General features: G+C 49.6%; 2 protein-coding genes across 2 annotated transcripts in view; one reads left to right on the top strand and one right to left on the bottom strand.

Moving 5' to 3' along the window:
• Positions 1-10,477: 10,477 nt before the first annotated feature.
• TBCC (tubulin folding cofactor C) lies at positions 10,478-12,838 on the bottom strand. Its single transcript, XM_075925437.2, has one exon. The coding sequence runs from the start codon at positions 12,792-12,794 to the stop codon at positions 11,709-11,711; it is 1,086 nt and encodes a 361-aa protein (XP_075781552.2). The 5' UTR covers positions 12,795-12,838; the 3' UTR covers positions 10,478-11,708.
• Positions 12,839-12,863: 25 nt separating this feature from the next.
• The window catches only part of BICRAL (BICRA like chromatin remodeling complex associated protein), a 96,410-nt gene continuing 93,548 nt past the window's right edge, over positions 12,864-15,725 (top strand). The window contains exon 1 of the mRNA XM_075925436.2: positions 12,864-12,911. The gene's annotated coding sequence lies outside the window, so the exon portion shown is untranslated. The remainder of the gene's footprint in view (positions 12,912-15,725) is intronic.

Below are 15,725 nucleotides of genomic sequence, written 5' to 3'. Positions count from 1 at the left end.
AAAAAAAAAGTGAACACATATTAAAAGGATAAATCAAATTTCAGAACAGAGGGAGGATGTGGGGGCGGGGAGGTAGGTTAATGTCTGTGAGCTAATGATATTAGAGATGATAATTGGGGAATCTTTGGTGGAATTATCTGTTTTGCTTTCTTCTTGTAATAGACACCTGAGTGCGTAAAGTCCTGAAGGTGGTCCTTGGGTCCTTCAGGGTATGTAAGGAGGTGTTTGTGGACTCTGCAAAAAACTTTGTGCTGTCAAATGAGAGGTCCTTTACAGTGGACTGCACTTCTCTCAGAAAACCCAGAAGTTGAAGCCAGGAAGCTCATCTCATTATGATGGCTGAGGCAAGGGATCTGGCTGCTGTGTCGGCCTGAGTTGAGCGCCGCCTGTAGGGGATGTACGGGATATTAATGTGCCCTCCTTGATACTTGCTTTAAACTGTTCTTTTATTGTCTGGGAGTGAGTCAATAAAAGATGTTAGTTGATCAAAAATCTGGTGCGTGTACTTTGCTAATAATGCGATATAGTTAGCAATTCTAATTTGTAGGCTTGTTCATGAATATGCCTTTTCCCCCATTGTATCCAGCCTTTTCCAATTTTATCATATGGAGTTATACATGTAACTTGTTGTGAATCAAAGAGGGAAATAGTTTCTATTACAAAGGAATTTGGTGCCAGGAGGGAAAACAGAAATTTTGCCTCTTTGAGAGCAACATAGTATTTTTTGCCCACTTGTTTGGATGTCGAGGTGATTGTGGCTGGCATGAGCCATATATTCTTGGCGGGGTCCATGAGTGCCTCGTTCATGGGGATGCCCAATTTTGCATGGGGAGATGTGTGTAGAATGTTTGTAAGCTTGTAATGCGTCTGTGGCATGTCTGAAGGAGAGATCTCTAAGGTGTCAGTCACTCTTTTGAAAATATCTTGAACGACTTAAAATCATCCCCCATAGTTGATGATGGCGTTATGATCGTATCATCTGGGGATGTGGATGAATTATGTGTGGGTGGAGAAGAGGGTGATCTCTGTTCTTCCCCAATAAGGTCCTGTCCTGTTCTTCTGAGTCTGAGCTGTATTGTTCTATGACCTGCCTCATTGATGTCTGAGACCTTGGTGTTGGATGTGTCTGCTGTCTGTGCAAACTGTTGTTGTCTGTAAGATGCCCAGGGGTCCTAGTATGGCCAGTTAGTCATGACCAGGAGTGGGAGCCACTGTGGGAGTTACCATTGTTAACTTTGTTGCCATGACTAATGTAAGGAGTGTTGTGGTAATTGTGGCAGTTTGGACACTACATCTTCATTGTTGGTGAATATAGAGGCAACTGAACTGGCAGGTGTGGGTGAGTGGGAGCACGGTGAGGTATTCAGGGTACCGTCGATGCTGGGGAGAGGTGTCCCTGGTACTGGGTTGACTGAGAGCTCCGCTACCATTGTGAAATGTGGTAGCAGCTGAGGAGCAGGTAGCAGCAGGGGGTGGGAGGCATGTGGAGTATGCGGCAATGTTAAGTGGAAGATCGGCTGTTTTGCATGTAAAGCCAGTACCGAATAATTTTGTGGTGCCAGCAGTGCCGCCTCCGTTAAATTGCTCGCACTCGGTGCAGTCTGTGAGTGGTGCTGTCAGCCGATGGTCAGGGCAGTGCATGTGTGTGTGTTACAACCGAGTCTTCAACTGCTGAGACACAAGGCCCCGTCGCAGTGGGCAGTCTAGGTGAGACTGACGGGCGCCCTGAGGAGTTTAACATCCGTGGCTTTACCGCTAGGACCAGGGTCCCGTCGCGGAGGGCAGCCAACAGACGCCCCAGAGTTTATAGGAAGAGCTTATTACACCTCAGATTTTGACTGCTAAGATACACGATCCCTTCGCAGCGGGCAGCCTGGGGAGGCTGAGAGATGCCCCAATGGATCTGTCCCCTGGAAGTGACATGATCCAATGCTCAAGCTCTCCCTATATCTGTCCCTTATGACCGGCTGGAGTTCTTTTTAAAATTGTGCTTGGCTCTGTTACAGCAACTGAAGGAGTCAGGTCACAGCTTAAACAGTTACTATTTTATTGTTACAGGGTAAACTTAGCTGTTAAATGGTACTACAGTGTTACAGATAACACAGCCACTACAAAGGACAGGACAGAAATTACACTAATAAGTCACTTACAGGTACCATGAAACCCTTTTGGTTCTCTGAGCTCTTATTAAATGCATGCAAAATAGACACCTAGCAGGTATATATTCTCACCCCTGCGTTCCAGACGTGGCGTGGCCAGCGTCTTTCTCTCAATCCCTTGGGAAGAAGTAGGGCGAGGTTGGGCATCCCACAGACCTTGGGAGTCCATCAATACCTGCCAGCAGGTGTAGATGATTGTAGCTCAAATGGGGTGGTGTACTAAACCCCTCTTTATACCCCTTGGGTCACGTAGCCTTCTTCCTGGTCTCAAGTGGCCAATTAGGAAAAATGACTTTGAACACCAAGTTTCCCATGAAGGGTGCAAAGCATAATTCACACCTGGGAAAATGCAGACAATGGGCACCTCTGGTATGTGATGGGTGAAGATTCCTCTCCTGGGACAGTGCAGTCGTGTCAATTACTGGTACTAGCCATCAGGGCGGCGGGAGGCCCCGGGTCGTCAGCTAGCCCATTTACTGTCTGGTTTCTGTTTATGGTAGAGTCAGGGACAGGCAGCACACCTGCGTTCCCAGGGCATCAAAGGCTGACTGCCTTTCTCTTGCTTTCTGGATGTGGGGGCAGAAACCAAGATGGGGTTCATGTCTGGCTACAGGTGCCTCTTTTGAATGGAGGATAGTGCCATGGGTGTTTGAGTCGGTGTTGCCGATGGGGCTTTGCATTTTGCCTCTGACAGTGTCTTCTCTGAAGCACGTTGTGAGTGCTTCGGGTTCCAGCTTTTATCCTTGCCAGTCCTGCTGGTGAGCTGCTTATCAGACCCTGTTTGTGGAGTTGGAGCATTTTTGTGGGGAGCATGCTTCCTCAGGAGGGACTCAGTCCCTGAGGGAGAATAGGACCTTTTCTTTGCTTTGTTGTTTTCCCAGTCCTTAGGGCTCGACACCATGTGAGCTGCTGTCTCCGACTCTGTCCCAAGTGATTTTGCCTGGAAGGAGTAGATTGCTCAAAGTTAGAAGCTGACGAGCCTTCTTTTCTATCTGCAGCATTTGGAGTTGTAATTCTCTCGATCTCCTGGATCGGGTTGTTAGTTTCTGACAATGTGGGCAATATTCTGAGGCATGCTGTTCACCCAGACAGCGAACACACTCTGCATGCCCATCAGAATTGAAATGGATAGCCTGCAGCTCGTACACCGTTGAAATCTGGACAAACCCAGCATATCTTAGAGAGCCGGCAATAAGCATGGGGTTAGTATGCGCCTTCATGCACTTGTCTGGTGATTTTTTTTTTTTGATGACTAAGAAGGAGAGTAAGGAGTCAGGAGGAATAAAGTAGGAAGGGCTTCTGAGCCAAACTATAGATAAGTAAGTAGGTAATACATGAGGTAAAGGGAGACTGCTGATCAGTGACAGCAGTTGCCAGTTGAGAAGGAACTGAGGAGGGTGACCGGCTGCACATGCACAATAGCCTCCTTAGAACACACGCCAGCTCCTTGTGCACGTGGCTGGCCACGGGACACTGCTGTCACTGTTCTCTGATCATGGGCTCATGTCATTGATATAGTGGAAGGCGAAATGCTATTTCTGGGACAGTTTGAGACTCTCTACAGAAGATACAGCATTGAAGATTTCCTTGATTTCTCAGAAAAATGTCACATAACCCTACAGTTCAGGTCACCATCTCTCATGTGCTTCAAGAAAATGGGAAAATGAGCTAAATCGGAAGCTACTCTATAGGTTGTTTGGACAGTATTTCTTTTGCAATCTGAAGTGAATTAGATACAAATAAACCTGAATGAGTTTCCCTGTGCATCAGAAAGGATAAAGTGAAGGTCTATCATCTGATACAATTTTATGTCAGGAACATAGAAATGATATATAATGAAAACACATTCTGCTGCTCATTGAAGAGTAAAACTAGAAACATTAGGTGCACCCACAGAGGGGACAGATGTTATGTAGCTCAGTGTGGAGATTGCAAAGTCTAGATTTTCACCAGGCACGCACATGCTGTTAGCTTAGATGACTGTAGATCCGACTGTAATGTATATGAATAGGATAGACTTCTCAAAGCACTCAGTGTGGCCTGGTCTACTCTAGGACTTTACATAAACCTTAGCCCCATAGGGTGGATTTTCTAAGTGATGCGTCCACACTACCAAGCCTATTGCATCACCTTTAGAGGCTGCTTTTCACCGGGAGTTATGCTATACTGAACCTTGCACAGTTATGCTAGTGTAGATGCAACATTGCTAGAAAGTCAACGCAATTGGCCTCTACAGCTTCGCGCTCTGACCACTCTGGCCAGAACTTCCACCTCTACTACTCTCCTGGTGAGCTAAAAGCTACAGGAACAGAAGAACGTCCTGTCCCAGGGGGCCAGAGTTGCAAGTGAGCAGCACACTGCGATACACAAGGAGATGAGTTCCACCAACAACCGTCCAACCACTGCCATGACTGCATGTACTTCTGCTCCCATGGGCTCCAGTTTCCAGGGGCACAGAAGAGCACCAGCCTGGACTGTCCCCGCCCCCTCTCACCAACCACACAAGAGGACCTACACTGATTGTTATAGACTCTGGCTGCTAGGCTACACTGCCCTGAGAAGGGCATTGTTATAGACTCTGGCTGTTAGGCTGTGATGCCCTTAGAGAGAGAAGCATTGTCACTTACTCAGGCTGGTAGGCCACACTGCCCTCGGAGGGAGAGATTGGGTTAGAAGCTTGACATGGCAGCCCTGACAGTTGGAGAAGACTGTGGGTAGAACCAATACACACGAGGTTGAATGCTATTTGAAGGGGGTGGTGAGGGTGTGACACCATCCCCTCAGGGAGATGGGCACAGTGCCCCACACCAATAAGGTACTGCACTGAACAAGTGTCTTAGGCTTAGCTGGTGGGTGCTGTTTTATTTTGCCCGCTAGCAAAATAAATAACTTACTTTGTTCTGTGTGCTATTACTTGCAACCACTTCTACTTAATACAATAACTTTTGCTTATTAATAAACCTTAAATCCATTTTATTCTGTATAAAGTTGTATTAATCAGGGGTTCTAATCCCACTGGGGCTGTGCATCTAGGTGCTGTAGCAAGTCCTGTTAACTGAGCCAATCTTAGCATTTGTATTTCACTGTTGAGGGCTGGGACCCCATCTCTGTGCCAATGTTGGTGGAAGCGAGAGTCTGGCTCAACAGGAGAGATGGTTGAGGGGTGCCCATGAGGGCAGGAAGGTGGGCTCAGTAGTGTTTCAGCACCTTAAGTGATGGTTGCAAGGGGACCCTGTGACTAAACCTGTCATACGCTAACCACTGGAATAAAATTTTCTAGGGAGGATGTGAAATCTCCATCATTGGACGTATTTCAGGGAAGTTTGACAAACATCTGTCAGGGGATGCTCTAGATCAGGGGTGGCCAACCCATTACAGATGAAGAGCCAAATAGTGGTGGATACAGCGCAAAGAACCCAGGGGAAACAAGTCATGCCAAACTAATCTGATAGCTAGCCTTGAGGATAAGGGAGAAGCGGTGGATGTCATATACCTAGACTTTAGTAAGGCATTTGATACGGTCTCGCATGATATTCTTTTTGATAAACTAGGCAAATATAACTTAGATAGGGCCACGATAAGGTGGGTGCATAATTGGCTGGATAACCGTAGTCAGAGAGTTGTTGTTAACGGTGCTAAATCCTGCTGGAAAGGGATAACAAGTGGAGTTCCGCAAGGATCTGTTTTGGGACCCGTACTGTTCAATATCTTCATCAATGATATAGATATTGGGATAGAGAGTACACTTATTAAGTTTGCAGATGATACCAAACTGGGTGGGGTTGCAACTTCTTTGGAGGATAGGGACATAATTCAAAATGACCTTAGCAAGTTAGAGAAATGGTCAAAGGTAAACAGGATGAGGTTTAATAAAGAGAAATGCAAAGTGCTCCACTTAGGAAGGAACAATCAGTTCCATACATACAAGATGGGAAGCGACTGTCTAGGAAGGAGCATGGCGGAAAGGGATCTAGGGGTCATAGTGGACCACAAGTTGAATATGAGTCAACAGTGTGATGCTGTTGCAAAAAAAGCAAATATGATTCTAGGTTGTATCAACAGGTGTGTTGTAAGCAAAACTCGTGAAGTCATTCTGCCGCTCTACTCTGCACTAGTTAGGCCTCAGCTGGAGTACTGTGTCCAGTTCTGGGCGCCACATTTCAAGAAAGATGTGGAGAAATTGGAAAGGGTACAGAGAAGAGAGACAAGAATGATTAAAGGTTTAGAGAACATGACCTATGAAGCCAGGCTTCATGAACTGGGCTTGTTTAGTTTGGAAAAAAGAAGATTAAGGGGGGACATGATAGCGGTTTTCAAATATCTAAAAGGGTGTCACAAGGAGGAAGGAGAAAATTTGTTCCTCTTGGTTACTGAGGACAGGACAAGGAGTAATGGGCTTAAAGTGCAGCAGGGGAGGTTTAGATTGGACATTAGGAAAAAATTCCTAACTGTCAGGGTGGTCAAATATTGGAATAAATTGCCAAGGGAGGTGGTGGAATCTCCCTCTCTGGAGATATTTAAGAACAGGTTAGATAGACATCTGTCAGGGATGGTGTAGACGGAGCTTGGTCCTGCCTTGAAGGTGGGGGGCTGGACTCAATGACCTCTCGAGGTCCCTTCCAGTCCTATTATTCTATGATTCTATGAAAAAAGTTGTTGAGCATAAAAAAAAAGCCTCAGCCACTGCTTTTCATTGAGTTAAAAAAAACAAAACAGTTTGCCCTTTTAAGAGCAGAGCAGGCATTGACCTTTTAAGGTGGCCATTTTGAAGTCTACACGGGATGCAGCGATTCCAGCTCTGTCTCAGAGGAGACGGGGGAATATCGGCTCTTCGCGGAACCCTTGCCTTTGCTTCGCAGAACCCCAGGGTTCTGCGGCGCACCAGTTGGTCTAGCGTAAAGTTGTTCATGAGCTGCGGTTGGTCACTTCTGCTCTAGATAATACTTAGTCCTGCTATGGGTACAGGGGATTGGACTAGATGGCCTCTTTTAGGTCCCTTCCAGTTCTCTATCACGCTAACATGGCTGCTTCTTTTACATTGTAGATATTATTAATGTTACCTGTCATTACAAGTAAGGCTAAGGTTTTTGTCTCATATATTTTTGGTAAAAGTCATGGGCATTAAAGAAAAATTAATGGAAGCTGAGAACTGTCTGTGATTTTTATTAAAAATGTCTGTGATAAAATAGAGTTCTTCTTCAAGTGCTTGCAATTAGGTGTGTACGCACTGTGTGCACAGATTCCAGAGTTTTTCCCCTTAGCAGTATCTGTTGGGCCAGCCAGGGAGCCCCCTAGAGTGGTGACAGCATGCTGGTGCATATATACCCCTGCTGGCCCTCCACCCCCTCAGTTCTTACTTACCACCTGCAATGGTACTTAGAAAGCTGTTAAGGATGTTAGCTTCTTCTTTCGAAAAAAACCCTCTTCTCCGTCCACACATGCCTTTTTCTGAAAGAGCTCTTTCAGAAAAAAGGCTTCTTCCTTGTAGAAAGAGGTTGACCGCTGTCAGAAAAAACCCTGAGTTTTTTACTTTCTGTCGAAAGAATGCAATTGCAGTGTGGATGTAAGTGTAGTTTTTATGAAAAAATAGCTGTTTTTCTGGAAAAACTCTGCAGTATAGACATACCCTTAATGCCTCCATTAGCGGTCAGCTTGTAATCAAGTACACAATTAACCTAGACATACAGATTAATCTTATCAACTACATGCACTTTCCTCTCTTTGTTGCCTCTGCATCCTGTGGAGTTGCCTGCCCTCCCCACCCCAGCACTGCTGCCTCTGATACAGAGGCAGCTTTCAAGCCAGTTGCCCAAACATACTGGCTCATGCAAGCCACTTCACTCGCACATTCTGTGCTGCTACATCTCCGGGAGGGAAGGCTGCTCTGTGGGCTGCTAGTGCAGCCTCTTTCTGTGGGGAGCTTGTATCAAACAGGGGTTGCTGCCATGGAGCAGCCTCTGTCTGCGGTGGGCCCAGGCTCACCACAGATAGAGGTTGCTCTGTGGGATGCCGGCGCAGATCCTGACCACTGGGAGCTTGGATACAGAGGCAACCGCGCAGGCCAGCAAGCAGGAGCCGGTCTGTGTGGGAAGATGGCTTTTAAACATGCTCCCCTCATGGACCAGCTCTCCTACCACCCAGTGCTGCTGCCTCTAACACAGAGGCAGCAGCGCAGGATGGCAGGAGTCTCCTTGGGAGAAGGGTGTACTACCTAGACCCATTGAATAGCTATGTAACCACTAAGATTTTGTGCAGTTACATAACTATTCAATTAATCATTATCTAACATCCCTAGCTTCCATCACTACTCCCCTAATGGCAAGGGTGCAGCAAACATGGTAAGGAGGGAAAGAATGGGTGGACAGTGGACACGAAATACTGAGATTTTTGTCTTGTATCTGGTTTCACTATTTGCACTTGATCAGGTACTATTTTTTGGTTCTGTTAAGGCTGTTTTGGTGTGGTAACAGCAGTTGGCATGACTGGCACTGACTTAATGTAGATATTAGAAGCCTATGCACCCTTGGGGAGGCCCCTGCCTCTGATGGGTGGGGGGTGGGAGAGGAGGAGGGAGACCACAGGTAGGGAAGAGTACGCATGGTCAATTAGGATTAACTCATGAGCCTAGGTTTATAGGTTAATTGGTAATTGGCTACACATTGACATTCCTGGCTTAATGGTATACTTTTCAGGTTGCACAGTAGATGCTACAGTCTTTTTTTGGAGCCTGGGTTCAAATCTTGTCTATGCTTTCCAATTAATATAGACACACAACTCTGAGTTCTCTAATCCCGTGTTCACTGATTTGAGTCCCATTAGTCCTAGGCTTGTATTGCAGTGTAAATATACCATCTTTTCTATAAGAGATCTGAAGTATGGGTAACCAATGCTAGGGAAATAATGGGGAGCCCTTATGTCTCATCTCCCCTCTAAGTAGGCAGCACCTGGGTCATAAGCTATGAGACTGAAAACTTAGAATGGCTTTTTTGAAAATATTTTGCATTATTCATTTATGGAAATTAAGAAGGTATTCAACTGCAAGTTGCTCTTCTGTTGACAATTTTGAATCCACCAATTTGAGAAACTCTACCCTACATGTCATTCAACAGTAGTGCAAGATTGTACATCTCTGAACTGTCTGAGTCATAAATCTTAAGTACAGTAAACTTTCAGTAATCTGGCACCTTTAGGACTCAGGGGGTGCCAGATTATCAGATATGCCGGACTATCAGAAGGGGGGGGCTATGAGGGGTCTGGAGTGGGGTGGGAGGGGATGCCACCCCAGACCCCTCATAGCCCCCCCTTATGATAGTCTGGCTCTGCCCCAGGCGTCCCTGATTCAGCTGCTGCTGGTCAATTTCAGTAGCAGCTGAATCGGGGATGCCTGCAATAGAGCAGCTGGGGTGCTGCCAGGTTGGTTCCGCAGCGCTAAGGGGCAGCGCTACTGCACCAACCCAGCAGCACTCCAGCTGCTCTTGGGGATGCCTGGGACAGAGCAGCTGGGGTACTGCCCGGTTGGTCCCGTAGCGCTGCCCCTCTGGGCTGCGGGACCAACCTGGCAGGACCCCAGTTGCTCTGCCCGGGGCTACCTGGAATCAGCTGCTGATCTGCTTCAGCAGCAGCTGACTTGGGGACCAACAGAGCAGAGCACCTGGGGTCCTGCTGGGTTGGTCCCACAGTGCCGAGGGGCAGCACTACGAGACCAACCCAGCAGCACCCCAACTGCTCTGCTCCCGGCTTCCCCGATTCAGCTGCTGGTCAGTTTCAGCATCAGCTGAAGGGGGAAGCCTGTCCCGTTGCCCCAGCACTTCTGGGTTCCTGATGGTGCCAGACCATCAGGAGTCCCGGAGCATTGGATGCTGGACTAATGGAGTTTTACTGTATATGCGCTGCAGACATGCAGCAAAGCCTCCCCAGAACTGGGGCTGCCAGCCTGCTCCCAAGACAGCTTTGCTGTGGGTTCTGCAGTGGGGGAGCCACAGCACATAACCTGTGGTGGGGCAGGGGCCAAGACTGGGCCTGCCACTTACGGGGGCTGCTCCGGCTTGCTAGGGCAGCCCTTGCCTGTTGTTTGCTCTAAGAGGTTGGAGCAGTCCACTGCCCGGGGTGGGGGGGGCTGCTGCTCTAGCCCCTACCAGTTAACTGGAACCAATCAGTCTCCCTAACTAAGGAGGAGGCTTACCTGTTGACTTTTTACATCCTTAGTTTGTATCGAAATATAGAACTACAGCAGAAGTGAAGAGTGCTTTATTATCAGAGCAAGAATAATTAAATTAGGGAAAAAGGCACTTTGGTAAAGAACAAATGTAATTCATCACTCCTTTATAGGCTATTTATTAGACACGAAAATTTTAGAAGTAACACCTCATTTAGAGATACAGTAGGCACTGACTATTTTCTTTGAACATATTTATGAGTGCCAAAAAAGAAAAGTTTCAACATCTGCAGAAAATTAGACACAGGACTGCAAAAGAACATTCATGGTATTAAACCTGAAACTGTCCAGACATTTTTAAGTTAGTATAAATAAAGTGCAAAAATACCTTAAATCCAATCTTTCATTTAAAAGTTAACTTTTAACAACTTAATTCTGAAAACAAACAGTGAATAGACAAGCTATTTGCTCTGAAAACAGCCAACTAGTTAAGAGTACCTTGACAGATACTGTTTTTGAGTGATTATACATTTGTTTGTTTTAGGACCTTACACTTTAAGACAGAAAGCAGGGATTGTTTTGTTTGCTTGGGGCGGAGGGGGGGGGGGGCAGAAAGGAGGAGAAAGATTGGGTAGGTAAGGCAGTGTTTATATTTAAGTAGTTATATGTTCTAATATTTTAGAGTAGAGATATTCCTGTGTTGTAATGTTATGATGAATGATGTCTGAATAAGAAAATTTGAAACAGAACTACCACAGCCTTATACCAATATCTCCTAGTTAAGTAAGCAACTCCTCTTTCAAAGGAAGATCCTGTATATAGGGTGTTGTTTTTTTGGTTTTTTTTAACTGAAAGGACAAAAACGGCAGACTATTCCAATGTAAGCATATAATGCTGCAAAATGTATAATATGCCTCTGAAAGACTGCTACCACATCATAAGAGGCTTTGATAAATAGCCCATGGAATTACAGAAGTGAAGGCAGTGAATCAAGAGTTTGTATTTAAGATTCTTCCTCTTTGATTACACCCAAAACAACCTCTCTAAACTCCTCCCCAAACACCTCACTGGAATTCAACCCTTTTAGGCACCTGTACCTATTACTAGATCAAGTCCCCGGTGGTATCAACCATAATGCATTGCATACCTTATGTATGTATCTCTGTGTATATACACTTCTTTGTGACTATGCATATCTTATGTATGTATCCTCTAAGAACTTGTTTAGACTACTTTTACCACAGGTTAACTGATTGCCAATTAATGTTTGTTTTATAATGAATCACTGTGAGTTGTATTTGTAGCTATGCTAGGACTTGCTGAGCAGTCACAAGATGCCTCTAGTCTCAGAGAGCCCTTTTGGAGGAGGAAGACTTTTCCTTTGCAGCCCCCATTCAGTCCCACTGGGTGATTCTCTCCTGCTCAGGGATCACACTCCAGTTGGGTGAGGCTTCATCTCTGGCCAGCCAGTCAAAGTCATCCACCAGGTTCCAGTTGTTCCTGCCTCGGTCCAGGCCGGAGGACTCGTAGTCATCCTCGATACCAGGGTAGCTCCAGGGGTTGGGGGCAAAGCGGATGCCGCTGCAGTCCTCCAGCATAGCCCGGCTGGTCACTTGTACGTACAGCAGGGTGTCGCGGGTGCGGTGGGTGCGGAGCTGCTGACAGGCCAAGGCCAGGACGCAGCCGCTACAGCCGTCCACCACTACGGAGGTGGAGACGGGCCCACAGAGCACGGTGCAGCCGCGGCAGTCCCGCACCCGGAGCGTGTTGGGGTTGCCGCGGAGCCGCACTTGGCAGTCGCTCAGCTCGGCCAGGAGCACGTCGCGCTGCAGCAGCTCGGACGAGCCAAGCTCCAGCCTCTGGGCCTGGGCCCCGCTGAAGCCGCACAGCGGGGGGCCGCTCCCCTCGCCCTCCGCCGGGAGCGGGCCGGCCGGGGCGGGCGGCGGGGCGGGTGCCGCGGGGAGCGGGCCGGGCGGCGGGGCGGATCCCGCCTCCTTCTTGCGGGCGCTGAAGGCGAATCGCTTCTTCGGCTGCAGCTGCTGGCGCCCGGCCGCGAGGGCCTCCTGGAGCCGGCCCAGCGCCTCCTGCCCCTGCCGCACCTCGTAGGGCGCGAGGAAGCGGACGCTGTCGGTGAGGAGCTTCTGCAGCCCCTGCAGCCGGGCGGCCGCCTCCTCCACCGCCTCGGCCCCAGCCGGGCCGGGCCCCAGCAGCGCCTCGATGGCCGCCCGCTCCCGGGAGAAGGCGGCCGCGAAGAACCCGCTCTGCTCCTCCTGCACCGCCTGGGCCGCCTTCTCCTGCCGCCGCCGCTCCGCCTCCCGCTGCCGCTCCGCCTCGCGCCGCTGCAGCCGCTCCGGCACCGCCACCGGCCGCGGCCCCAGCGAGGCAGCGCTACAGCCCGCGGCGGCCGGGCCCCGTTCGGCCGCTGCTGTCTCCATCTTCCTTCCCGTCCCGCTCTGCCCTGCACTAACCGGCCTGCTCATTGGCTCCCGGCACCCGGGGCTGCGTCCCCGCCCTCGATTGGCGGCCGGCCCTTCAGGAGGGGGAGGGGGCGTGGCCTCGAGTGTTTTTAAAGGGGCCGGCGCCTCTCTGCGGGACGGGTGAGTCTCGGCATTAGATGAGCCCGACTGCGGGTTTGTTGTTACTGGCCTTCCGAAATTAGAGCCAGGCCGTAAATAACCCCGCGTGACCCCCTCCCCCACCTGCGCGCGCGCGGGGGCCGGCCCCCGCTGAGCCGGGCGGAGGAGGAGGCCGCGCGCGCTGGCGGCAGCAGGTGCGCGCGCTGCTCTCCTGGCTGCGGCCGGGCCGGCAGCGCGGCGTGGCCCTGCTCCTGCGCTCGGGCCCCGGCCGCGCCAGGCTTCCTCCGCCAGCACAGGCCCGGGCTGGGGCGAGGAGACGGAGCCTCGGCTCCCTCCTCTGGGGGCCTCGCGTCCAGGCGCTGTGGAGGCCTAAGCCGGGCCCTTCTGTCCCGCTGCCGCAGCGCCGCCGGCCACGGGCGTGGGAGGGAATCCGCTGAGAGCGGCCTGGGCCTGGCCCAGGGGCCGGGCAGAGCGAAAAATCCCCAGTGCAGGCCTGCTCCGCCTGCCTGTATTGAATCTGAGCCTGAGGGATGCGCTGCGGGGGGGTCTCTCTCCTCCCCCCCTCGCCCCCGGTTGATTTTGTTGTAAATAATTTGCAGTTCGAGGTGTCGCCGTGACTTGAGCAAAATAAAGTCTGGCCTGATCCGGCGATGGCTGCTCGCTGAATTATTGTTGTTCGTTATGATGTGTTGTGACTGTGTTGGCATTGTAGAATACAAAGAGGAAGATCTGGACAAAATAAATGGGCCCATATTAAAAGTGCTATCAGACAGAGTAAAATTTAAGGTACCTCCTCCACTCTCAAAGTGGCATCGGTGAGACCAAGATTTCTCATACTTCCTGCACTAAATTTCACCTGGTGCAGTCTGATATGTGTGTAGTGCAGCCTTACAACTATGTCCATGGGTCAAGTGACTTTTTCCAAAAGCCGAATAGAGTATTTGGATGCCCAAATAAATAGGGATCGAAGTAGCCATTTATACTGCAAATGCTCGGTTTCCAGGATTGCAGCTGTGTTTTTCATGATAGGATTCCTTGAGTGCTTTGTTCAGAAGAGAAAGTGCAGGTGAAGGGTGTGCATGTGGATCCTAATGTGCCTAGCGTTAGGAAGGTGTTGGGAAAAACATAGAACTTCCAAGGATTTATTTCAGGGTATTTTTTTTTCTTTTTACTTCATTTCCTAAGTTTATTTTACAGTCCAGGGATATTTCTCAGGTACATTTGCTGCTGAGGCTACATAAATAAATTAAACCAGCTGGCTTCCCAGTGGTCACTTGTCACATGATTTGGCAAGTCTCAACAGAACATAAATTTTTTGTAAACTAATATTCTATAACTCAAAGTTTATATAGCATGAGCAAGATTGTTTAATAATAAAATAACTCTGTGTTGAATTTTACCACTTGTCATTTTCCTAAATACATGTGGCAAATGCTTAAAATAATACTAAGACCCACTCCCCAGCTACCTCACAAACAATCCATTTAATTGAAAATGTGAAATTCTCGAAGGTGGACAGGGTTTGATATCTTTTATATGTAAAATACCTGTTTTTTTTGTCTGCTATAACTGATTGCTTGTCAGTTAAGCAGTGGACATTGAATCTTAACTGACTTCTTTGCAAACTACAGGCAGTCCCTGAGTTACGCAGATCCGACTTACGTCGGATCCGCAGTTACGAACGGGGCACTTCCTCTCCCTGGTTTCGAGCAGACCAGGGAGAGGAAGCAAAGCAGCGGGGGAACGCGCGGCCAGCTGACAGCCCAGACGCGTCTGGGCTGTCAGCTGGCCGTGCGCTCCGCTCTGCTCCCCCCCCCTCTGCAGACCAGGGGGAGGGGGAGCAGAGCGGAGCAGAGCGGCGGAACGCGCAGCCAGCTGACAGCCCAGACGCTTCTGGGCTGTCAGCTGGCCGCGCGTTCTGCCGCTCTGCTCTGCTCCGCTCTGCTCCCCCTCCCCCTGGTCTGCAAACCATGGGGGGGGGGGGGGGGGAAGCAGAGCGGAGCACGCGACCAGCTGACAGCCCAGACGCGGGTTCCGCTGCTCTGCTCTACTCTGCTCCCCCTCCCCCTGGTCTGCAGACCTGGGGGACGGGGAGCAGAGCAGAGCAAAGCCGCGGAGCCCGAGGGCAGCAGGATAGCCACGGCGCGTCTGGGCTGTCCCGCTGCCCCCGTGCTCCGCGGCTTTGCTCCGGATGCCTGTGGTACAGCAGCTGGGGCGCTGCCGGTTGGTCCCGTAGCGCCGCTCCGGGTGCCACTGGACCAACCCAGCAGCACCCCAGCTGCTCTGCCCCAGGTGTCCCCTAGTCAGCAGCTGCTGAAAATGACCAGTGGCTGACTACAGGAAGCCCCTGCCCCGGGCTTCCTGGAATCAGCCGCTGATCAGTTTCAGCAGCAGCTGACATGGGGATGCCTGGGGTTCTTAAGTTGAATCTGTATGTAAGTCAGAACTGGCGTCCAGATTCAGCCACTGTTGAAACTGATCAGTTTCAGCAGCGGCTGAATCTGGACGCCAGTTCCGACTTACATACAGATTCAACTTAAGAACAAACCTACAGTCCCTATCTTGTACGTAACCTGGGGACTGCCTGTATAATATATTGTACATGTTCAGAAGCTTCAGGGGGTAGCAGAGTTAGTCTGTACAGAAAAAAAACAAGAAATGGTCTGGTAGCACTTTATAGATGAACAAAACATGTAGATCCGGGGTCACCAACCAGTAGATCGTGAGCTACAGGTAGATCTCAGGGGCTCTAAGAGTAGCTCTTGAGCCCTCTCTGAACTGCGCGCCTGCACAGTACATTTACATTAGATTTCCTCATTTGAGGAGCAGCTACTC

Source organism: Pelodiscus sinensis, chromosome 3 (assembly GCF_052426305.1).
Source record: "Pelodiscus sinensis isolate ZL-2025 chromosome 3, ASM5242630v1, whole genome shotgun sequence".
Taxonomy (NCBI): Eukaryota; Metazoa; Chordata; order Testudines; family Trionychidae; genus Pelodiscus; species Pelodiscus sinensis.
The sequence above is the reverse complement of the archived record's forward strand: the minus strand, read 5'-3'. Positions and strand labels throughout refer to the sequence as shown.